Source organism: Chiloscyllium plagiosum, unplaced genomic scaffold (genome assembly GCF_037043375.1).
Source record: "Chiloscyllium plagiosum isolate Xiang-an unplaced genomic scaffold, Cpla_swu_hap1 HiC_scaffold_22, whole genome shotgun sequence".
Classification (NCBI taxonomy): Eukaryota; Metazoa; Chordata; class Chondrichthyes; order Orectolobiformes; family Hemiscylliidae; genus Chiloscyllium; species Chiloscyllium plagiosum.
Genome location: NW_028270160.1, coordinates 30,171,318 through 30,197,352, shown reverse-complemented (window position 1 = coordinate 30,197,352; position 26,035 = coordinate 30,171,318). Strand labels below are relative to the sequence as shown.

General features: G+C 40.7%; 1 protein-coding gene across 2 annotated transcripts in view; it reads right to left on the bottom strand.

Moving 5' to 3' along the window:
* Nucleotides 1-1,163: 1,163 nt before the first annotated feature.
* Nucleotides 1,164-26,035, bottom strand: part of htra1b (HtrA serine peptidase 1b) — a 59,542-nt gene continuing 34,670 nt past the window's right edge. For both annotated transcript variants that reach the window (XM_087998923.1, XM_087998922.1), the window contains 6 exons: nt 17,917-18,111; nt 17,774-17,806; nt 17,373-17,487; nt 12,673-12,730; nt 10,090-10,185; nt 1,164-4,817 (listed from right to left, as the gene is read on the bottom strand). In XM_087998923.1, coding sequence (XP_087855049.1) covers nt 4,649-4,817; nt 10,090-10,185; nt 12,673-12,730; nt 17,373-17,487; nt 17,774-17,806; nt 17,917-18,111 — 666 coding nt within the window. In that variant the 3' untranslated portion in view covers nt 1,164-4,648. The remainder of the gene's footprint in view (nt 4,818-10,089; nt 10,186-12,672; nt 12,731-17,372; nt 17,488-17,773; nt 17,807-17,916; nt 18,112-26,035) is intronic.

The window sequence follows — 26,035 nt, the reverse complement described above, 5'->3', positions numbered from 1 at the left end:
CTACCCCCATGTATACTTCAAATTGCACCTGAAACAAGTAATATTCCAATATCTGTTAGGAAGGAAAATGGAATGTTGGTATTTAATGCAAGGGGAATGAAATGTGAAAGTAGGAAAATCTTGCTACAACTGTACAAGGCATTCATTCAGGAACAGGATTTCTTTTATGTACTAACAAAGCAGTAACAAGAAAGAAACCCAGGAAATAAGTAGAAGTTGTCACCTACAATACATATCAACCTTTTCAGAATGTGAAACAATGCAGACAGAAGCAGACCTGGCAAGGTAAAACAGCATAGAGGGGGGCTGGGACATGTCCTGCTGCCATGACAGGAATGGGATTAAGAATCTGGCACCTTTGCCCAGTTAAACAAGACAACGAGCAGTGTATCACAGGTTGAGAGCATCCATATCCCAGTCTGAGACAGGATACAGTGAAAGCTCATCGTAGATATTGAGAACAGACTAGCTGCTGGGAAGCAGGCAGAGATCGAGTCCATTGAAGGACCCAGACTGTAACTGGGGGGATAATCATAAAACCTGAAAAATATTTCAAATAAATATTTTCTCTATGATTCTAAATGAGAGGCCAAAACTTGTTATACTGTTGGAACGTAATCTGAAAACCAAACCAAACAGAGGCTGCATGCTCCTTTCTCAACATTATTCTTAAAGACATCCTTAAATGGTAAGTTTAAATAGAACTCTCATGAGTGTGCCTGAAGGATTTAGAATTTGACAGAGTCTGGGAACAGGATTTGAGTGAATAGTTTCTGAAGACTAATGGGAAGCTTTTAATTCCACATTTTCTTGCAGGAACCTGTGAGTTATCTGCCTGTGGTCCACAACTATAGATAAGGTGCTGTCTCCTGTAAAGTGGTTCAGAAGCTATAGCAGAGCAATAATGTCAACAGCAGCCCAGGTGTCCCTTCAGCTGGCCATAGGAGCAGTTAGGAAACAGTAGTAGGGTAATATGAAGCCATTGGTGCATATATTGGAAAAACAAATGTGGAAATGATGAATGAAGAGATGAAGGAAGAGAAGGCAGCTACTTGATGCTTTTTTTTTGGAGAGTATTGAATTCCAGCCCCAGAGCCAAGTGTAAATGACAAACAGCTTTCTACAACAAACATGGAAGTAGGAAAAAAGTTATTCAATGAATAAACAGTAAAGATCTTTATTGGCAATACATTTAGCATGACCCTAAAACCAGATGACCCATAATCCAGATAGGTCAGGAGGCAGTAGCATGTTTTCAAATCAGACAGTGTTGCCATGATCTGCTACCAGTACAACTTGAGAACTTCTCTTGTGCAGAACCTGTTGACATTCAGTTACATGCAATTCATATCTGTGTCCACTTTTCAGATATACTCAGATTCAGTCACCTGTAGTACCAGCAAGGAAGAACAGTTTCAGCACTGTTCTGGACAAAATGTGGGAAAGGATTAGTATCTGTTCTTCCAGTGTTGCATACATTTTTTAGATGAATTTTGGGAGCAGGACAGAGAAAATTCGGTCTGGTGGAAAAGTGTTTTCTTTTAAAGTAATTAATAACTAGTCAGTCAGTCATTCTCAGTTATTCCTGGCCTTGACCTTACTTCTTAGCCCTCAGTCCTCCTTCCAATCTATGCATTAAAATTCAACTGAAGTTTTCATTAACTAGGTGTAAGCAGTATACTACTTACTGGCTACTCCAGCAGAAGTACAACATAGGCTGGGATTTTCCAGTTTCGGTATCTCGCTTGCTTTGTGAAAAGGTGGTCACAAACCTTGACTGATCTTTTTTTATTCATTCACAGGACGAGGGCATTGCTAGCTAGGTCAACATGCATTGTCTATTCCTAAGTTAAGAGACAACCACATTCCTGTGGGTCTGGAATCACATGTAGGCCAGTCCAGGTGAGGATGGCTGTTTCCTTCCCTAAACTGGTTTCACGGTCATAGTTAAACTCTTAATTCCAGGGGGCTTTAGTTTTGTTTTATTGAATTCTGCCATGGCAGAATTTGAACATGGGTCCCTAGAACATTACCTGGGTCTCTAGTTTATCAGGCCTGTGATAATAACCATAAACCATCACCTCCCCAACAGCAAGGCCCACTGTACCTTCCTCCAATCAGGCAGTTGAGGACTGCAGTGATAAAGTCCCATATAGGAGGTTAGTGAGCAAAATTAGGGCGCATGGTATTGGGGGCAAAGTACTAACTTGGATTGAAAGTTGGTGGCTGAAGGAAACAAAGAGTAGTGATAAACGGCTCCATTTCGGAATGCCAGGCAGTGACCAGTGGGGTACCGCAGGGATCAGTGCTGGGACCGCAGCTTTTTACAATATATGTTAATGATATAGAAGATGGCATTAGTAATAACATTAGCAAATTTACTGATGATACTAAGCTGGGTGGCAGGGTGAAATGTGAGGAGGATGTTAGGAGATTACAGGGTGACCTGGACAGGTTAGGTGAGTGGTCAGATGCAGTTTAATGTGGATAAATGTATGGTTATCCACTTTGGTGGCAAGAACAGGAAGGCAGATTACTACCTAAATGGAATCAATTTAGGTAAAGGGGCAGTACAAAGAGATCTGGGTGTTCTTGTACACCAGTCAATGAAGGTAAGCATGCAGGTACAGCAGGTAGTGAAGAAGGTTAATAGTATACTGGCCTTCATAACAAGAGGGATTGAGTATAGAAGCAAAGAGGTTCTTCTGCATCTGTACAGGGCCCTGGTGAGACCACACCTCAAGTACTGTGTGCAGTTCTGGTCTCCAAATTTGAGGAAAGACATTCTGACTATTGAGGGAGTGCAGCGTAGGTTCACGAGGTCAATTCCTGGAATGGCGGAACTACCTTACGCTGAAAGACTGTAGCGACTGGGCTTGTATACCCTTGAGTTTAGAAGACTGAGAGGGGATCTGATTGAGACATATAAGATTATTAAAGGATTGGATACTCTGGAGGCAGGAAACATGTTTCCGCTGATGGGTGAGTGCCGAACCAGAGGACACAGCTTAAAAATACGGGGTAGACCATTTAGGACAGAGATGAGGAGAAACTTCTTCACCCAGAGAGTGGTGGCTGTGTGGAATGCTCTGCCCCAGAGGGCAGTGGAGGCCCAGTCTCTGGATTCATTTAAGAAAGCATTGGATAGAGCTCTCAAGGATAGTGGAATCAAGGGTTACGGAGATAAGGCAGGAACAGGATACCGATTAAGGATGATCAGCCATGATCATATTGAATGGTGGTGCCGGCTGGAAAGGCAGAATGGCCTACTCCTGCACCTATTGTCTATTAACTCTCCTGAAGCTGAAATCCTGCCCAGCAAGTGTTAGCCAATCAGAGGCTAACAGCTCCCGCACTCCACAGTGTCACCAAAGTGTGCGTCCTGGGATGACACTCAAAATCACAAGGACCGACGTCTCGTGCGAGTGTTTCCCTTTTGGGGTTGGAGGGGGTTTCTGAGGATAGGGGACATGAGAGGGGGTATAGGGGCAGGTAGGGTAGCTCTTCATGGCCCTGCTCTGTATCCAGTGACACAACTGTGCACAAATTAGCACTCCATTCCTGCTAACTTACAGTCTCCCTGTATGAGTTTACCAGCCAGGTGGTCTAACTCTTATTCATCCCACTTGGAGTTGAGATTACTGTAGCCCAGGTGGGAACAGATCCAACAATAAGTTGACTTTGGGCCTTTTTCCCCCAGAACATAATTCATACAGAGGTGGGATGGAAGAACGATTCTGGGAATTAGGATTCTGCCTAATTAAGTTGTCTTTCCACCTCCATGACTGGATGATTCTACAGATAAAATCAATGAGTGAATGAACAAGGACTTTTGGATGCCCAATCTACCAGCCTTCCCAACCTCTGAACATAATCTATGCACAGCAACATTGGGAGAAGTCTGACGTAACCCACAAATACCATGTGGGAACAGGAAAAGTGTTATTTTAAACTGGGAGTGAAAATCAGAGGCAAGTCCATTCTCAAGCCCCTATGGTGGAAATGGCTAAAAATGGCTTCATTAGCTCTCTGATGTAAATTGGCTTCTTTATATCTGAAACTTAAGAAAATGTCAGATCTGGAGCAAACAAAAGCTGGTGGGTATGGGTAGGGAGCGAACAGCAGGGAGGTAGTCACAAGAGAGGTGAGAACAATATATTGATGAACATTCCCAAAATTATTTCACAAGCTGTATTGTAGACAGCCAGGTTACTGCATTCTGATATTCCAATAAAAGGCAAAAAAAAAAATTGTGTCAACATTTAAAACCTGCCACATCCCCACACAGTTTCACACAACTGCATTATAGCAGATTTGGTACCAATAGCAATAATGTATAATCCCCAACATAATGAAATAAAAGTTCCTGCAAGTGAATTTGTTTGCATTGACATTTCAATAAAAGTAGAATACAATGCAATGAAGCTGGAAAAAATGAGGATAAATCAAAAAAATGCAAGGAGGAAACAGATTTTAATTTTCAATAGCTTCAGGATTATCTGAGCTTGTAACCCTAGACAGAAATATATCTACACTGCAGATATCTCTTGGTGCTGTGCAATAGAAATATCAACAGGTTGATAAGCTATTATGTCGATTCAGATTCTTTGCTGTTTTTGGTCATATTGGCAAGGAGATCCAGCTCACTTTAAGGTTCAATTTCTTCAGTCACAACATTTATTATCACATCCTCATTGCTCCGGCGAACCACTATTGACAGGTTTGGATCCTTTTTAATGGCTTCACTGACGTCACTGGATGAAGTCACCAATTGTTTATTAATACTAATAATCACATCATTGTCCTTCAGGCCGCCCCTGGGAAGGAAAATAAGAGAATGACTCATTATTCTGGATTCACTTGACATACACAGACAGACTCCGTGCCATTTTACTGCTCTACAAATATGTTTTCATATCTGCTTATACCACACAAAACTTCTGCCAGTAGAATGAGGAACAGGAAAAGACAAATATGCACGAGAATGGCAACCATCATCAGCCATTAACAATAGTTGATGGTTATATTTTTCAAAAGTGGAGTTTGCATGTTCTCACCTGGTCTGCATGGAATTTCACCGGGTGCTCCAGTTTCCTCCCATAGTCCAGGTTACATGGATTGGCCAATCTAAATTGCCAGAAGTGTTCAAGGATGTGCAAGCTAGGTGGATTAGTCAGGCTAAATGAGGGGTTACAGGAACTTTGGGGGGTGGGGGGGGAGGGGGGGTTGGAATGCTCTGCAGAGGGTCAGTTCAGCCTCGATGAACTGATTGGCCTCTTTCCGCACTGTAGACATTCTCTGCTTCTATGACCATTTGACCCAACTTAGCTCATTTGTCCTCAAGGTTTCTACAGCTCTCAGCATGGTTTTCAACTGTAACTTAAACAATTCAAAACACTTTAAAAACTTCTCAATAGTAGGGAAATGCCAGAAAAACTCAGCAGCACCGTAAACATTTCTGTTCTGAAGAAAAGTCATGTAGTCATCCATGAGATTAAAGCTCATACATTAACACCAGTTGCTGTGGTGTCCCGAGAATTGTGATAATCTTATAATGAATTCTAAGTTAAGAGACACCCTCTCTTTCTATTACTTTCTTACTGTCAAAGACCACAGTTTTTTTTATCAACATTGTGAACTATTCTTCTGCCCTAACAACTAAAGGTCTGGAGAAACAACAGTTCTGGTAGCATCTGTAGTGACAGTAAAACAGTGAACATTTCAAGTCCAATATGACTTTTCGTCAAAAATAAATATTTATGACCACTTGCTTTGGATCTCGCCACATCAGCAGGAACACAACAATTTCCTTCTAGCTTGCATTAAAAACTCAAAAGCTGCTACTCTTTTTGGAACGATCTTGCACTCTTAAATTCCTGTGTAGTTTCTTCCTATTAACATGCACATAAGTCAGCTGGTAAACATTGAAAATGACAAAACCTTGTACAAAACAGAATAAGATTGTGACAATTTGCAATTACTCATGTCTCAAGTAGACATTACTATCAATATTATTGGATGACACAGGGGGACAAACTTGGGAGATGGCGAAACTAGGGTCTTAAGATGGTACCTTCCCTTCCTTTTCCCCTTCTAGTTAGGCCCTTGGCATGCATTCACATAGGGAGCATATCGACTTACTGATGAATGCACTGGCTCTGTTCATGTTTACTCAAATAAACTGTATCTCACTGATTGTCCCCCTCCAGTTTTTCTTGGACAATTAGATGACTTGAGTACTAGTGGTATTTCGGCAAGATAGCTCCAAATATAAAAAGGTCCTAAGAATGTTCCATTCGAAATTACAGGAGTTGGGAACTAACTAGGTAGTTGCTAATAAACATTTTGCTCTACTTCCCTTATTTATTTTTTGTTAGCTGTACTTATTTTCAAGTAGCTGTTTAATCATAAATTTTAAATTATACTCGGAGATTTAGAAGGAAGAAATATTTCACAAAGATCTTCTTGAACACAAATGCATAAAATACTAAAGATAACTGTGGGAAATATCTAACCTGGAGAAAGATTGCTCGCTTAACAGAAGCCTAGATATAGAAAATAGGAACGGAAGTAGGCCATTCGGTCCTCTGAGCCTGCTCTGCCATTCAGTAAGATTATGGCCAATGATCCATTTCAGTACACTGTTCTTACTTTTACCTGAACCCTTTGATCATTTTAACCCTAAGAACTGTATCTAACTCCTTCCCTGAAACTTTCAATGTTGATGATATGTTGATGACACCTTTGTAATCATTAAAAACACGGAAATAGAGAAAACACACCGGATCATCAACTCCACACTCACAGGAATCCGATTCACGAGAAGAAGAAGAAGAAAAGGACAACCAACTCCCATTCCTAGATGTGATGGTACAGAGAACACCTAATGGAGAATTCACCACTAAGGTACACAGGAAAGACACACACACAGACCAAGTCCTGAACTATGAAAGCAACCACCCCAACACACACAAACGAAGTTGCATCAAGACACTATTCAAAAGGGCCACAACACACTGCAGCACACCAGAACTGCAAAAAGAGGAAGAGGAACACCTGTACAAGGTATTCGCCAAAAACGGATACCCGCACAATTTCATCAACAGATGCCTAAGAGAAAGACAACGGAACGAGGACATGTCGCAACCAAAAGGACTAGCCATACTACCATACATCAGGAGCATTTCAGAACTGACAGCCAGACTACTGCGACCACTAGGACTTATAACAGCACACAAACCAACAGCCACCCTCAGACAACAACTCACCAGAACGAAGGACCCGATACCCAAAATGAGCAAAACTAATGTAGTGTACAAAATCCCATGCAAGGACAGCACAAAACACTATATAGGACCAACAGGAAGACAGCTAACGATCCGCATCCATGAACATCAACTAGCCACGAAACGCCAAGACCAGCTATCCTTAGTAGCCGCACACGCAGACGACAAGAAACATGAATTCGACTGGGACAACACTACCATTATAGGGCAAGCCAAACAAAGAACAGCCAGGGAATTCCTAGAAACATGGCACTCATCCACAAACTCCATCAACAAACACATCGACCTGGACCCAATATACCGGCCACTACAGCAGACAGCTGAAACTGACAACCGGAAGCGGCAGGGACAGGCCACTATAAATGCCGGAGGAAACACCACAGAAGCACTTCACAGGAGGCTCCCAAGCACTGAGGATGTCACCTAGACAGGGGACGAAACGTTTGCAACAAAAATTTCCAGCTCGGCGAACAGAACCACAACAGAGTCAGATAATGCTCTGGGGACCCAGGTTCGAATTTTGCCAAAGCAGATGGTGGAATTTGAAATCAATTAAAAATAATCTGGAATTAAAAGTCGAACGGTGACTAATGGAATCCATTGTAGATTGTCAGAAAAACCCATCTGGTTCACGAGCGTCCTTTCGGGGAGGAAACTGCTGCCTGTACCTGATCTGGCCTATACATGACTCCAGACCCAAAGCAATGTGGCTGAATCTTAATTGCCCTCTAGGCAACTAAGGATAGGCAATAAATGTTAGCCTGGCCAGTAATGCCCTTATCCCATGCATGAATTTAAAAAAAAAAGCATAGCCCTGATCTGCTACAGGAGGTGGCCTGTGACCTTTGGAATCCGTTTGCAGTTTGACAACAGTCCTTCAGCTATTCTTTTGTACATTTTTTAATGCCGAATTTTGGCACTCTAATATTTCCCTGTTGCACCGGTGTTATTATTGTCTGACTTTTGAAAAACAAAATCGTGCAACCGCTCTGTAAATCACCACGATAGCACGATTCATCGCTTGCATCCTTCACTCTAATTCAGACCTTTTCACATCCATGTCAACTATTGTGAAGCACTGCCAGAGATCTGCATCTGATTATATATCTGCTCCATTGCTAACAGCACATACTTCAAGCTCCGTAATATCACCCAACTCCACTGCTGGGCAGGGTAGATGTTGGGAAGAGGTTTAATTGGTTGGAGAGACTAGGACCTGAGGGCACAGCCTTAGAGTAAAGGGAGGATCTTTTAGAACGGAGATAAAGAGAAACTTCTTTAGCCAGACAGTGGTGAAACTATGGATGAATTCATTGCTACAGAAGGCTGTGGAGGCCAGGTCATTGAGTATTTTCAAGATGGAAATAAACAGTATCAGCAGGATCAAGGGTTATGTAGAGAAAGCAGGGGAATGGGGGTGAGAAACTTATAAGCCATGATTGAATGGTGGACCAGACTCAATGGACTGAATGGCCTAATTTCTGCTCCTGTGTCTTATTTTTAATGATAATCTATAATGGCATACATAAGATTGGGTCACCAAAATAGACATTATACCAATATCAAACACCTGCATACTCCCTAACACACAAAATGAAATATATTTCAGTAGAAGCCTAAGTTTCAACAATTCATAGAAGACAACAAGATAATTTGTTGGCATTTCAACACTAAAACCTTTGTTCATATTTACCTAGTTTTAAACAGTTCCACTAAATTTAGCACCATCTATTTCATTTTGAAGTACCTTGACCTATCACAGGTGAATTCCTTTACAAACCATTGATTGGGATGATGGAATCCATCCGACAGCATATTCATCAGATATGCAACTGGACAGGAGACTGAGCAAAAAAAATCCTGAAGCTCCGGTTTTTGTCAGAAGCAGCAGCAGCAGCAGCAATCAGGGAAGAATACAGTAGAGTAATATTTACTGTTACCACAGGTTAATTATTACTGCTTGAAGCCTTTGGAAATCCCTGAAATTTCACTTTAAGGTGGAGTCAGTCTTTCAAGAGCAGTTGCAGGATTTTAGATCTGGGAATGTACATTGTATCATCTTTCTCCTGGCCTCTTATGTAGAATATCATACCTCAATCTGAAAGCCTCTCTGTTCTAAAGCCTCCAAATAACATTGGCATAAGTTTGGGAGAAGATTTGTAGCTTGGGTGCTCGTTGTTGTGGTTCTGTTCGCCGAGCTGGGAATTTGTGTTGCAGACGTTTCGTCCCCTGTCTAGGTGACATCCTCAGCGCTTGGGAGCCTCCTGAGAAGCGCTTCTGTGATGTTTCCTCCGGCATTTATAGTGATTTGTACCTATCGCTTCCGGTTGTCAGAGAACAGCCAGGGAATTCCTAGAGACATGGCACTCATCCACAGATTCAATCAATAAGCACATCGACCTGGACTCAATATACCGGCCACTGCAGTGGACAGCTGGAACTGACAACCGGAAGCGGCAGATTCAAACCACTATAAATGTTGGAGGAAACATCACAGAAGCGCTTCACAGGAGGCTCCCAGGCACTGAGGATGTCACCTAGACGGGACGAAACGTCTGCAACAGAACCACAACAACACTGGCATAAAAAAATGAGATTTTTAAATAATAATTTCCAACTTGGATTTGCTTTAATTTTTAAAATTAAGGAACATTGGGCATTTCAATGTAATGCCCATCATTATGGAGTAAAAGTCAATGCAATTCAATGGTTTTCATACCAAATAGTTTTCTAGAAGGAGTCGGATGAGAGCTTAGAAGTACAAGGCATGTTTAAACAAACGGAAGTTATTTCCTTCACTTACTTGGAAGCTGGTGTTCGTGGAAGGACCTCAATGATGTAGGCTCCAGCATTAACATCAGGAAAATCCTTCTGGCGCTCTTTCAGTTCCTTTGCAAGGCTGAAAAACAACTATGACTCTGAAAAACTATACAAATTCAAATAGAAAGCTGCACCAAATCTCTCTAATTTAGCAATTTTACTTTTTGGTCAAAGCAAGATGATCTTCCCATGATGGGATACTGAATCCAGATGCTGAGATGGATCACTACTATGTTTGAAGTTATTGTGGTAACAATCTGAGTCAATTTGTTTCATAAATTTAAGTAAAAAACCATTGAATATCATGCAAATGATTCTACACTTGCTATCAACCTAGCATTAATTTTGATTGGTCCGCCACATTTATTTCTCTAATTTTGTCGCTTGATTCAACTAAACTGAAGATTTTTCTCATTCCCATACTGTTGCTTCCAAATCCATCCTTGCCCCATTGCTCTTCAGCTACACTTTTCCCTGTGGTACTGTCATCTTTAGGCATACGGTCAACTTTCACAAAACGAAACACCCTAATTCTACCACCCTACCAGTATCTCTGGTGGACATCCCCATTTGAGCTATAAAGTGATCCTGCACAAAGCTAGAAGATTTTAACCAGTAATTGCAACAACTTTCAATACATCTCATATCTCAAGTTCCGGTTCAAGTTTAACAACTAACACAGTGTTCATTACAACAGCATCCATTTTTCTTCATAAAATTAACTCCTGAGCATATGAATTAAGCTTGAGATTCTACATTAATTTGCAAGAAATTTACGACTTCAGAGATTTCAGATTTCACTGGCTCCTTGTTAGCGGAGAGTTCCTTTGATACAGGTTTTAAAATTGTCTCAATTGCAGACTCCCTTTGCCCTCTTGCAGCTTCCTTCTTCCCCCACATCCCACTACAGCCTCACTGTGTCCTCAACCTGTGCATAACCTCCCACTTTGAGTGTCCCCATTCTCCTTGCAGTCTTTGTTCACCCATCCTCCCTGGGTTGCTTCCTCCCCCATCCCATCCCGAGATGCCCCTTCCCCACTTCAGATGCCCTTTCACCCCCTCCCCCACCCCCATAGCCCTTTCTTCCCGTAGTTCCCCATGAATCAAAGTCCAGTATGCAGGGTCAGAACATAATTAGAAAAGCCAATAAAATACTACAATTCATTGTGAGGGGAAGTGAATACAAAAGGAGGCAGGTTGTGCTCCAGTTATACAGGGTATGAGTGAAACCACATCTGGAGTACTGTGTACAGTACTGATCACCTTACTTAAGGAAGGAAATGCATTGGAAGCAGTTCAGACATTTGCCAAACTAATTCCCTTGGATTGAGTGGACTGTCTTATCAGGAAAGGTCAGACAGATTGGGCTTCTATCTGCTGGGAGTGTAGTCAGTAAGAAGTGACTTAATTGAAACATACAGGGTCTTGATAGGGTAGATGTGGAGAGGATGTTTCTTGTTATTGGAAAATCCAGAACAATTTAAAAATAAGGGGTGATTTTGTTTTCCCAAAGGTTGAGTCAGATATCTCCACCATTCCTAAAGTTCATCCAAAACTCTTGTTTTCCACATCCAATTCTGCAATAAATTCTATTAGTCCACCGCGTTTGTCCTACATTAACTGTCAGTCCCCAGTAAAATATAAAATTCTCATCCTTCTGTTTACTTCCATGCACTGTCTTGTCATTTCTATAATGCTGCAAGCCCACCTCTCAAATGCCACCATCAGGGATCGGCATGTAAAGACAAAAAGTCCTGCATAATATGAAATACCCATTACAACCAATGAAAATATACAACTATATTAAGATAAATCAGTAATTTTCTTTTTTCCATGATCTTAATAAACTGACTAGATCCTAAAAGAATCAGGATTTGCCAAGTACATTTGTATGGTCCTATATAATTTCGTCCCATAGGTATGACTGAAAATCCTTTTCAGAGGACACACTATCTTAACAAATTAATGTCACCAGTACATTCAAGATCTATTGGTAATTTCCAAAGTGACCAGCTTTATAAATTTTGATCCATTTTATATTGCATTACCAGAATTGTGTTTCTTCTGAGCCTCCAATATAAAACATTGCAGTAATGTAGCTTAGGAGCAAAAGAAGAGTTAAGCCAATTTCACAGTTTTTAAAGTTACATTCATTCAGCAGCAAGCATTTATCACATCTTAATGCTTAGCGGTTAATTGCAGTCACGTTAGGCATAACATAAGGTGAAGCAACTAAAAATCAATGCTCAACCAAAGTAGTGGACTTCAGTGTCAGTCTCTACTGGAGTGCTGAATGGCTATTTGACCCAATAGTGACAAGCTTACAATTTTGCCAACCCAACAGAAAATAGTCAATCAATGCTAAGTATTCATATCATATTAACCATTAAGAGGGTAAGTGGTTTACAGCTGCATATTCCAGAGGGTGATTGTTTACAATGAAACAGAAACAGGACAAGATAGTTTAGGATTCATATTACAAACCTCCAACACAAATTGTAACCTTTAAAAACTAGCTTATTTTACAGCTCTAGCTCTATGCAAAACATCTTCCAGGCTTACTCACCTAGGGGTAAGTGTAATCATCCTAACTCCTAGATACCTCTTTTTTATTGGAACCTGCCCTGAAAAAACAACATAAGAAAACAAATTTAGTTGGAAAGGAATATTCCTCTGGTAAACATTAGATTTATGAACACATTTTACATGATCGTTATCTACCCAGATTTTCAATGTATCTATTAGATTATTGGGCCATCAAAAAATAAGTGTTATTCCTTTAACCTTATAATTTCACCAGAGACACTTAGCAATGCAAATTCTCACAAACACTCTTATAATGTTGTTACATAGAGCAAATGAAAGAATCCTGACACAAAATTATTAGTGCATAATTGGGAAAGGAATTGTGCAACTGTTGTTTCTCAAAAATGTTCCAGCCCAAAGGTGCCAACGTTTGAGGTTAGCAGGGAAAAAAAATCTTTGTACTGTTTAAGACCTGCATTAATTAAAAGATAAGAGTCAGAACACATCTTGGAGTTACAATACAGGGCTCTCTTAACAACAGGCTATTGATTGCAAAGAGATTGCTTTACAGATTTCTTGTTTTAAGTGACAATATTGCAGTTATGATAGAGGGAACAATTTGTTCATGTTATTAATGAACATCTGGCAGCAACTTCAAACAAGAAGAAAGTTAGCCACCAGGATACACAAACACCAGCTAGCCACAAAAAGACACGACCCTCTCTCCTTCATATCCCTACACACGGATAAAAAAACCCACCAATTCGACTGGGACAATACATCTATCCTGGGACAGGCTAAGCAGACATGCCAGAGAATTCCTAGAGGCCTGGCACTCCAACCACAATGCCATAAACAAACACATAGATCTCAATACCATCTATCAACCCCTCAGAAAACGAACAGGAAATGACATCACCACAAACCCCAGGAACTCCATCCAGGGCAAACATATAAATAGAAAGCAAGAGACAACAGCTTCGCTTCACTTGGAGGTCGCCACTGATGATGTTACCCAGCCAGGTAATGAAACGTCTGGATACCAAAGCTACAGCTCAGCGAGCAAACCTGCACCCTAAACCTCAACCTGAGCTACAAACCTTGCAAAAAGTAACTTCAATCATTGCAGATAGACAGAACCTCCACTTAAGTCTTGTCCATTCTTTCAATTTATCTATATAATGGCTAGAAGTCTGAGCCATTAGGAATCAAACTTAATTGAAGACATTTTTGAAAGTTGGCAATGGATAACATAATGCCATTAAAAGTGGGCTCATGTTTTGGTTCTTGTACTCTGACATTAACATAAGCTCTAGCTCGAAATTGGACAGCATTCTCTCATATGAATCCAATTTTCAAACAATTGCACCAAAAGAAATATAGGGATAAATAATATCAGGGATAAATAATATCAGTACATATTAATGTCCTAAAGTAATTATGATTCTAGAAGCCATCTACTTATTCAACCTGAAGAATGGTGAACTATCTTTGCAATACTTAGTGCAGTGAGTCACAACTGGGACAATCTAAAGAAAATGTACAGTGTGATTTATGGGCCCTTCTACAAAATTCTCTATTATCCACTAAAACACAAATGTCAAGATTTTGATTTACCTTTTTCCTGACAGCATTTTAAATACGAGACTGTTTTGATCCAGAGACTGCATGAAGTTTCTCTTCTTTATTTGTCTTTTTTTCTTTTCAATTGTGGATTTTAATGAGAGCTCCATATTTGTTTGAGAACCTAGTGCACCCCACAACCCCCACCCGAAAATCTGGTGAGGGTCCTTGATTTTGGCTGTAAGCCACCTTTGTAAATTGGGATTCTGAAATGGTAATTGATAGCTCCTTTTCACATTGATGTACTATATATATGTTAATTGCACACTTCCAACTCCCACTTCCAAGTTGCACTATTATTATCCAAGTTTCCTTCACATTACTGTTGTCTCTATTTCTGTTCCATTATTATTGCTTCCTTGCCATTTGTTACAATATGGCTGTCCTTACCTCCTTCACATGACTAACACCATTACCGAATTGTCACAGCTTCTCGAAGCCTACAAAACAGACTAATGGTTACAACTATCACTTCACAAACACAGTATTAGAAATTTGAGATGATTCCAGCATGGCTTCCAAGGTCATAGTTGGTGATTTTCAATTAAAAATTAATGTACTAACTGCTGGTTCAGAGCTGGATGTGCAATGTAGCATGAATTTGTTCTCCAATGGAAGCAAATACTTTAGCTTTACAATCAGCACAAGGAGAACTGAAGTTAACGTATCAGCCTGCTCCAGAAAGCCTTATCTCAAACCCAAGGTTTCAATCCATGACCAGAACCCATCAACAGTGGCTAAGTTCACTCATCTCAGTAGCTCAATGCCTCAGGGCTCTCTGTGGATGAGACACATGCAACCTTCGAACATTAGTCAGAGAAGGAACAAGAGTACATCTGCTGACCAAACTTAAGAGCCTAGATGGCAATAATCCTGCCAACTTTGTTCTTTGTATATCGACCATGGACTGCGCACGAATGCCAGGACAAGAAGCTCTAATACCTTCATGCGAGCTGCCTTCAGAGGTTTCTGTAGTTCAGATGGCAGGGCAAAATACCAGGCAACAAGGTACTTGCCTGAGTTGGCCTGCCAAAAAATCCACACCAGTTTGAGACCATTACAACAAAGTTGGGGTGCCTGTGTAGTCAGAATGCCTGACACTCACTCACCAAAAGAAAACTTGTACGGGGTATTCAAGCCTGTGGCGAGTGCTCATTACCACAAGGACACACTGAATGCTTCATTTAGGAGCTTTAATATCTGCATGGAATCCTAGGAGAAAACTCCCCATGATTGCTGCACCTCTACAGCCAAGTACAATCACACAGCACAGAAACAGATCATTTGGTCCAATCAGTCCATGCCAAACATAATCCCAAACTAAACTCGTCCCACCTGCCTAGTCCGGCTCATATCCCTCCAACTCTTTCCTATTCATGTACTTACCCAAGGGTCGTTTAAACATTGTAATTGTATCCACATTCATCACTTCCTCAGGAAGTTCATTTCACATGCGAACCACCTTCTGTGGAAAGAATTTCCCCTCATGTCATGTCTTTTTTAAAATCACTCTCCTCTCACCTTAAAAATAAACAGTGTCCCCCAAGTCTTGAAATGCCCCATCCTAGAGAAAAGACAACTACCATCAACTTTAATCGATACAGTTTTTCTTATACACCTCTATCAGGTCACCGCTCAACCTCCTACGCTCCAGTGAAATAAATCCCAGCTTATCTTTATAACTCAAATCTTCCATATCCGGCATCGTCCTGATAAATCTCTTGAACCCTCTCCAACTTAATAATACCCTCCTTATAACTGGGAGACCAGAGTTAGACACAGTATTCCAGAAAGATACAGCTTCCTCTGGAAATAAGTGCATATCAGAAGCAGAGAGAAAATGTAAGGAGAGGAAATCCAAGCTAACAATTCTTCAAAAGCTCAACTACTTGCAGTAGCTTATCTGATTTGTAGCACATAAACAAACAAGGTAGTCTGCCATTCAACAAGATAATGGCTGATCTGATTGTAACCTCAAATCTGCATTCATGCCTACCAGCTTTCACTCCTTAGTTAACAAGAATCTTTCTACCTCAGCCTTAAAAAGTATTCAAGTATTATGCCTCCACCACCTTTTCAGAATGTGATTTGCTCCTTTGTCCATTTTTGAAACAAACCGATGACGAGGTCAGAAGATGACTGGCCCAGTGTGAGCATCAATGAGCAGGTTATTGTTGAGAAATTTCCAGTTGATAGCTGGGGTCATCGACAGTGCTATCACTTTGCTGAAAATAGAGTGTAGGCTGATAGGACAGTAATTGGCTGAATTGATTTGCCCCACTCTTTGCACAGAACACAACTGTATAATTTCCCATATTGTTAGGCAGATGCCAATGTTGTAGCTGTATCGGAATAAGGGCTCCGCTACAACAAAGCCCATTTGTAACCAACTCTTTAACAGAGTAATCCAAAATGATTTCTACATCCCTGGCATCTGTCCATCTATCTGCATTTTCTTCTTTGTCCAACTATAATCACATTTTCTTTTAGAAAGGGTTAAATGTTTCCATCTCAGCTGCTCAAGTATGAGCAGTCCTGTGCATGCTAGAAATTTGTGCGTGACTGGCCAGACCCACTGCATGAGCCAAAATATCCAAGGGACAGAAAGAAATTACTTTAAGCCCATCAACCCAGGCTGGATATGAATTCAGACTGCACGGAAGGACAAACCAACATGATAACCAATTGAGTATTCAGAAAGTTTTCTATTTGAGAACCAATTTGTATTTTCTGGAACTACTTTAACATTCACCAAAGCTTTGGTATGGTTTCTTCATTGTCCCATACCGGTACACTCCTTTATCCTCTTGAATAAGCAGTGAGCGGTCCCAGATGCTATCAACGGCAGTTTGCAATTAGTTGATGGACAAGAGCAACACATGCTAATCCTGATTTCCAATTCTGCTTCAGGAGAATTCTCCTTTTGGGAAAATTCAACTGCCAAACACTTCTCAGCACAGAGTGCCAGGACATGATCTCACCACAAATGGATGCTTTAACTATATTGATTTCAGATTTTGTAACTTCCAAAAATCCAGAAGAAAATTTAGAAATGTCACAGCACATTAAAATAAATTTATTAAAATAAATTAAAAAGAGCAAAAAATCTGAGTATACCTTTCGCTTGTCGGTCATAAGATTCAACTAAAAACTGTCGAATTTTGTCTGATGGAATTGCAAATGATATTCCAGCAGTCACCTTCAAGGTATTAATTCCAACAACTTCACCATCCTAAATGGAACAACATACAGACATGCAATTAACCAGTTACTTTGTCAGAATATAGAAACTTATTTGCATTAGGCAGAAATCCACACAGAGTGCAAAGAAGTTGAGAAATGTGAAGTGGTCATATACATTTCTGTCTCAGTGTCAATGCAGGGTTAGGTTAAAAACCCAACAACTATTTTGAAATCTTCTTTGAAAGATTAATGTACAACTATAAAGAGAAAAACATAATAAAGCCTAATGAAAATTAGGCTGTTATCACACAAATCAGAAAAAAAAAGACTCTTACCAAATTCACCAATGGCCCCCCCGAGTTTCCATACTATGGAATAGAAGAGAAATAATTTTCAAGTTAAGATATGGATTATGGCAAAAGTTTATGAGTTAATTCTTTTTCCCCCCCGTATAAAAGTGCACCTCTGTCAAACATACATTGATAATTGCATCCGTCTGAATGTAATCGATATCGGAATTTCGAAGGCCCAGTTCCTTTCCTCCTCGCTGCGTTGTGCTCACTATTCCTGTGGTCACTGTGTTTTGCAGGGAAAAAGGGCTTCCAATGGCAACCACAAACTCACCAGGTCTCAAGTCTGTAGAGCGACCTAGCAGCAGCACTGGCAATTTACCCTAGCAACAAAATAGCAAAACTGTTATGGCAGTTGCTTGGTTACACTGTGATGTAAATACTGTAAGCCATTAAGAGAAATATGATTAATTATGACTAATTAAAAAATCATGTTTAAGTCTCTCTCACATTCTCCAAAATCCACAAACTAGGTGAGGTAATTGATGACAAAGTTTACTAAATATTCTGTGCCACACCACAGACTGGTGGGATGCATGCTCATATCTTCATGTTCAGGGCAGGGCTGAGGCCCTATAATTTAAGCAGAAAAATTAAGAGGTGAAAAAGTGACTTGGATGAAGAGGTTGAGGGGTGGGTTAGTAAATTTTCAGATGACACAAAGGTTGGAGGTGCCGTCGATAGTATTGAGGGCTATTGCAGGCTGCAGTGTGACATTAACAGGATGCAGAGCTGGGCTGAGAAATGGCAGATAGAGTTCAACCTGGAGAAATGCGAAGTGATGCATTTTGGAAGGTCAAACTCGAATGCTGAATTAGAGACAGGATTCTTGGCAGTGTGGAGGAACAGAGGGATCTGGGTGTGCAAGTACATAGATCCCTCAAAGTTGCCACTCAAGTGGATAGGGTTGTTAAGAAAGCATATGGTGTTTTGGCTTTCATTAACAGGGGGATCGAGTTTAAGAGCCACGAGATTTTGCTACAGCTCTACAAGTCCCTGGTGATTTCACACTTGGAAAATTGTGTCCAGTTCTGATTGCCCTACTACAGGAAAGATACATAGGCTTTGGAGAGGGTGCAAAAAAGGCTTATCAGGATGCTGCCTGGACTCGAGGGCTTGCCTTATGAAGAAAGGTTGAACAAGCTCGGACTTTTCTCTCTGGAGAGAAGGAGGAAGAGAGGAGACCTGATCGAGGTATACAAGATAATGAGGGGAATAGATAGAGTCAAAAACCAGAGACTTTTCCCCAGGGCAGGACTGACTAGTACGAGTGGTCATAGTTTGAAGATATTAGGAGAAAGGTATAGAGGAGACATCAGAGGTAGGTTCTTTATGTAGAGAGTTGTGAATGTATGGAATGTGATGCCAGCGGTGGTGGAAGCAGAGTCATTAGGGACACTTAAGTGACTGTTGGACATGCACATGGATAGCAGTGAGTTGAGAGATGCATAGATTATTATATTTTACATTAGCTCAGCACAATGTTGTGGGCCAAAGGGCCTGTTCTGTGCTGTACTTTTCTATGTTCTATGAATCATTTAAACTGAAAGCTCTGCTCAACTATTAATGCTCAGCATAGGCTTTTGCCCGAAACGTCGATTTCGAAGCTCCTTGGATAATGCCTGAACTGCTGTGCTCTTCCAGCACCACTAATCCAGAATACAAATATCAAAGACAGAATGCAGTTCTTTCCTCTGCCATTTTTCCCAAGAATAGTGAAGGGGTAGTAGGCCGAAGGTGGGGAATATTTTTAAAAATGTATTCTTTCATGAGAAATGCATATTGTTGTAACTAGTACATGTTGGCCCTCCTTCATTGCCCTTGAAACTAAGTAAGCTTGTTAAACTAATTTCAGAGAACAGTTCAGAATAAACCACATTGCTGTGGGTCTAAAGTCACGTCAGACTGGCCAAGGGCATTTAAAAACTCAGATGTTTTTGTAGTCATCATTTCTAAGACTATGTCCCACAAGGTAAAAGAATAACTTGAGAGAGAATAGGACCCCTCAAAGGGCCAAAGCGGACATGTATGTGTAAAACCGCATGACATGGACAAGGTTCTCAATGAATATCTGTGTTTACCATGGAAAAAGACCAGAATACTTGGGAACCTGGCCAAGTTAGTGGTGATATTAGTGGTGATATTTCAGGGCCAGTCCGTATCACAGTAGAGGTGGTGTTGGATGTATTAGAATGTATGAAAGTGGATAAATCTTCTGGCCCCGACTGGATATATCCAAGAACACTGCAAGAGGCTAGAGAAGAAATTGCGGGAGAGCCAGGCTGATATTTTTGCATCATTGTTAGCCATGGGTGAAGCCTTGGCAGACCGGACGGTAGCAAATGTTGTGCCATTATTCACTAAGGGCTGCAAAGAAAAGCCGAGGAACTATAGACCAGTAAGCTGAACATCTGTGGTGGACATGTCACTTGAGAAGAGTTTGACGGATTATATACACACACGCATTTGGAAAGACATGGTTTGAATAGGAGATAGTCAGCATGGCTTTGTGAATGGGAGATCATGCCTCACAGATTTGTTAGAGTTCTTTAGTGAAGTGACCAGGAAGGTTGATGAGGATAGGGCAGTAGACACAGCCTATATGGATTTAAGTAAGGCCTTTGATAAGGTCTCATACAGTAGGCTGTGCTGGAAGGTTAGATCGCATGGATTCCAGGGCAAGCTGGAAAACTGGATACACAATTGGCTTGACTGTAGGAAACAGAGGGTAATAGTGAAAGAATGCTTGCGACTAGTGGAGTGCCTCCGGGGTCAGTGCTGGGCCTGTTATTTTTTGCTATATCAATGATTTGGATGAGAATGTACAAGGCATGATTGGTAAGTCTGCTGATGACACAAAAGTAGACAGTATCGTGGACAGTGAGGAAGGTTATCAGAAATTGCAGCAAGACCTTGATTAGCTGGGGAAGTGGGCCGAGAAATGGCAAATGGAGTTTAAAATAGCCAAGTGTGAGATTTTGCATTTTGGAAAGTCAAATCAAGGCAGGAGTTTCATGATGAATGGTAGTGCCTTAAGGAGTGTTGTAGGACAGAGGGATCTTGGAATTCAGGTTCATAGTTCCCTGAAAGTGGAGTCACAGGTAGACAGGACAGAGAAAGTGGCTTTAGGCACACTGGCCTTCATCAGTCAGGGCATTGAGTATAGATGTTGGAAAGTTATGTTGCAGTTATACAGGATGTTGGTGAGGCCGCACTTGGAGTATTGTGTTCAGTTTTGGTCACCTTGTTATTGTGAGGATAGAGTACAGAAGAAAGAGTACAGGAAAGAGTAAACTGGAAAGAGTACAGAAGAAACTAACAAGGATGTTGTCTGGACTGAATGGTCTGAGTTATAGGGAGACATTGGTTATGCTAGGACATTTTTCTTCAGAGCCTAGGAGACTGTGGGGGGGGGGGGGGGGGGGGAACACCTTATAGAGGTGTATAAGATCATGAGAGGCATGGATTGGGTGAACAAACTCAGTCTTTTCCCCCCCCAGTTGGGGTGTCGAGGACTAGATGGCATCAATTTAAGGTTAGAGGGGAAAGACTAAAAGGGAACCTGAGCGGGTAACTTTTTTTTTAAAAACAGGGTGATTCACATACAGAATGAGCTGCCAGCAGAAGTAGTTGAGGCAGGTACACTAACAACATTCAAAAGGCATTTGGATAAATACACGGATAGAAAAGGTTTAGGAGGACATGGGCCAAGTGTAGGGAAATAGGGTTACAGTGGAATGACATTTTGGTCGGCATGGACCAGTTTGGACTCTGTGCTGTAGGACTCTATGACTCTATTTAGGTATTCAATTTAAATTCCACCAACTGCCATATCTCAAAAGCATTAGCCTAGGCCTCTGGACTACTAGATCAGTGACACTACCACAATATCCACAAGGCCAAACACAACATCCAAATTGAAGTCTTTTACATTTTGTTCACTTGATTTTGGAAAGATCAATACTTAATCGGGCCCCCTGCGGAGGTATTTGAATCATCAATAGCTACAGGCAAGGTGCTGGAAGACAGGACTTTGGCTAATGTGTTGCCATTATTTAGAAAAGACTGTAAGTAAAAGCCAGGGAAATATAGGCCAGTGGTGGGTAAGTTGTTAGAGGGATTCTGAGAGACAGGATTTACATGCATTTGGAAAGCAAGGACTGATCAGGGGTAGTGCATGGGAAATTTATCTCATTAACTTGACTGATTTTTGTTAAAGAGGTGACAAAGAAGATTGATGAAGGTAGAACGGTAAATGTTGTCTATATGGACTTCGTTAGGGTGTTTGACAAGGTTCCACATAGTAGAGTGATTACTAAGGTTAGATCACATGGAATCCGGATGAAACTAGCCAATTGGATAAAAATTGGCTTGAAGGTTGGAGACAGAGCATGGTGGTGGTGGGGGGGGGGTGGTTTTTCAACTGAAGGCCTGTGGTCAGTGGTGTGCCTCAACAATTAGTACTGAGTCCACTGCTTTTCATCATTTGTATAGATTATTTGGATGTCAATATAGGAGATATCGTTAGATTACACCAAAACAAGTGGTGCAGTGGATAGTAAAGAAAGTTATCTCAGAGTACAATGGGACTTTGATCAAATGTACAGAGGAGTGGCAGATTAAGTTTAATTTAGATAAATGTGAGGTGTTGCATTTTGGTAAGGTAAACCAGGGCAGGACTTATACAGTTAGTGGAAGGGCCTTGAGGAGTGTTGCCAAATAAAGAGACCTAGGAGTGTGCATAGTTCCTTGAAAGTGGAGTCGTAGGTAGACCGCATGGTGAAGAGGGCCTTTGGCATGCTTGCCTTCATTGGTCATGACACTGACTAAAGGTATTGGGATGTCACATTTCAGTTGTACAGGACATCGGTGAGGCTACTTTTGGAATACGGTGTACAATTCTGGTCGCCCTTCTGTAGGAAGGATGTTGTTAAACTTGAGAAAAGTGCAGAAAAGGTTTACAAGGATGTTGCCAGGTCTGAAGAGTTTGAGCTATAGGGAGAGGCTGAATAGGCTGGGGCTGGTTTCCTACTGCTGCATCAGAAACTGATGGGTGAGTTTATAGATGTTTATAAAATCATGAAGGGCATGGATAGGTTGAATAGCCAAGGTTTTTCTCTGAGGGCTGGGGAGTCCAAAAATAGAGAACATAGGCTTAAGCTGAGAGGCAAAAGATTGAAGACAGAGAGTAGTGCTTGTATGGAATAAGCTACCAGAGGAGTTGGGTACAATTACAACATTTAACAGGCATCTGGTTGGGTATATGAATAGGAAGGGTATGATTCCACAGCTGACTAAACTGATTTGGTAAACTTCCACCAGAAAAAAAGTGAATTAATTATTTCCTACCACTGACACCTGGGGTTATTCAAGTATCAACTGAGCTGACAAGCTGAGACACTGCATTTTAAAAATGCAAAATGTAAAGCATACCAATGATGGATACTTTCAAAAATCTGTGGCCTGGGGTGAGACTCCTTTTCTAAAGGAAAGTACTGTTGCCTTTCCTAGCTTACTCTTCAAATTGGTCCTTCATGATGCTTTCAGTCATCTAACTCGCTACTAACAGCTAATGTCTCTCAGTGCATTTTTGCAAATCCAACATCATGGGGAAAGGATTCTTCCATCAGTTGACTTAATAAAACTACCAATGTCTGCATGCAGGGATTTTTAAAAAATTCCTGAAGTTAACAAATGGAGAAGTGAAATCATTCCCCTGACTCTGTACGTTCCAATGAAACGCAGTGAGTAAAAAGTAAAATTATTAAGTTAGAACATCATGAAATCTACGGTTTATCTTCATAACCATAATGAGGAATAACAGCTAAGCAAATGATCTGCCATCCTAAAACTAGCTTTGGGTTTTACTATCACTTTGCTAATTTGATAGCATTTTAACTTAACAAATTGTTTAAATTTCTCTAACTGTGCTAATCGTCTGTTGCAAAATTGCAATAGTGGTGTCCTCTCATGAGTCCTTGCTGTTTGTCTTGATAACTTTATTCTAATTTAGTGGTGATTTTCAGTTTGATTCACTTCCTGTTTCAGTACCTCATGCCATCCTGTAACTGAGGAATGGGAAAGTAAGGAGAGGTGACAAGGAAACAATCCAGCATGGAAGATATTGAGAAATTAGCACAGAACTATTAACCACACCAATACGCTATCTTGGTACAGAAAGTACCCAAATTAGCCTTGATTGCTGCATGTTTCAGCCTTATCTTTTGATGTGTTAGCTAGTCATTAAAAATATGGATTTGGAGACTTCTCCCCCAGTGAGTTGTTTACTTGGCCATCACTATTCATAACTGGATGTGGCAGACTGCTGAGCTTAGATCTGATCTGTTGAATGGACAGATGCATCTGCAGCAGGTAGACTGATGAAGATGAGGTAGTGTAGATATGTGCCTCATCATCTGCTGCAGACCTGAAACTATGAAACTTCACAGGGTCCAGGGTAACTGTTGAGGACTCTTCGGGCACCTCCCTACTCATCTATAACAAAGTGCCACCACGTCTGATGGATGGGACAGGACTATATCCTGTTCTGAAGGAGGGTCACTGGACCCAACATGTTCACTCTGCTTTCTTTCCACAGATGCTGCCTGATTAAATCGTTGAGGAAGTAACATGTGCTGTGGACAATGGGCAACCAGTGCATGCATTGTACTAAGATTTCAAGAAAACAATTGATAAAGTGCCAGATGAAATATGAAGAAAATAAAAGCTCATGCTCTAGTGACTAGCATTTTGGCATGAATAGAACATTGGCTTGCGAACTGAAAGCATAGAGTAGACATAAAAGGAGTCATTTTCAGGCAAGATGCAACAAGTGGTGTGCCAGAGAGAATCAGTACATGGAAGCTCAACCGTTCACAATTTGTCAATGACTTATATGAAGGGATAGAGGAATAATTCCCAAACTTACTGATACAAAGAAATAGATAGAAAATTGGTTGTGAAGAAAATAATAAAGGAGGTACAAAAAGATAGGTTCAACAAATTGGTAAAGATGTGGCAGCTGGAATATATTGTGGGAAAATGTAAAATTTCCTGTTTTCATAAGAAATTAAGTATATTTTCTCAATGTTGAGAGATTGCAGAGCTCTAAGTAAAGCCAAGGCGATAGAATATAGTTAGTCGACCATCAAGCCAGAAGCTTGAAGCTGCCTTTACATTGCTGAAGAGATGTATAAATGCAGCAAACTGGAACTCATTAACAAATGGCTCAGTGGTTAGCACTGCTGTCTCACAGTGCCAGGGATCCAGGTTTGATTCCAGCCTTGGGCGAATGTCTGTATGGAGTTTGCACGTTCTCCCCATGTCTGCGTGGGTTTTCTCCGGGTCCTCCCACATTCCAAAGATGCGCAGGTTAGATGAATTGGCCATGCTAAATTGCCCATAGTATTAGGTGCATTAGTCAGGGGTGAATGTAGGGAATGGGTCTGGGTGGGTTGCTCTTCAGAGGTCGGTGTGGACTTGTTGGGCCGAAGGGCCTGTTTCCACACTGTAGGGAATCTTAAAAAAAAGGTGCCTAGAATTAATGAATTCTATCAACATTTAGCTTTACTTACAGCCAATCTTAGCAAACCCCAGCAGTGTATAATTAACTTGTACCCAGCTGTATTCACTGGGCCATTAAGAGTTGGCAATATAACAGATTTGGCTTTGCACATGCAAGCTAAGTGAGAAACTGAAGATAATATAATCTTTAAATTTAATCTTATTTTCTGTTATTTTATATCAGAATCTTGATAACTGGCTGTGCAATGAAACAACTTCTTAGTCAACACTCGTGAAAAATCTGGCAAATATACAGAGCAGCAGGGGAACTGGAATGCAGGTAAATTACTCCGTAAACTTTAACTGATACACAGCTGGCTAGCCAAACTAAACAAAACTCCCCTATGCTGCTGCAGATTCGCTGATGAAGAAAATGGAGAATCCAGCTCAAATGTAGCAACATAAATGTATTCCCTAGTTGGCCATGAACAAAAGTGGACATCTGTTTAGAGGATGCAAAGTCATAGTAAAATAGAAACTTTGCTTTTAAAAAAAAAATCACCAGTCATCAGGCATGTAAACTTCATTAAAGTATCCTGAATTCTTCATTTCAGATATGAAAAAAATATGGACAGCACTGGATATGCTGAAATAGTAAAAAAAAGCTTAACTTTAATTGGGTGATCTGACTGTTCAAGGTAAGCAAATAAATCACTAATTCAAGAATTACAAGAGAAAATAGAA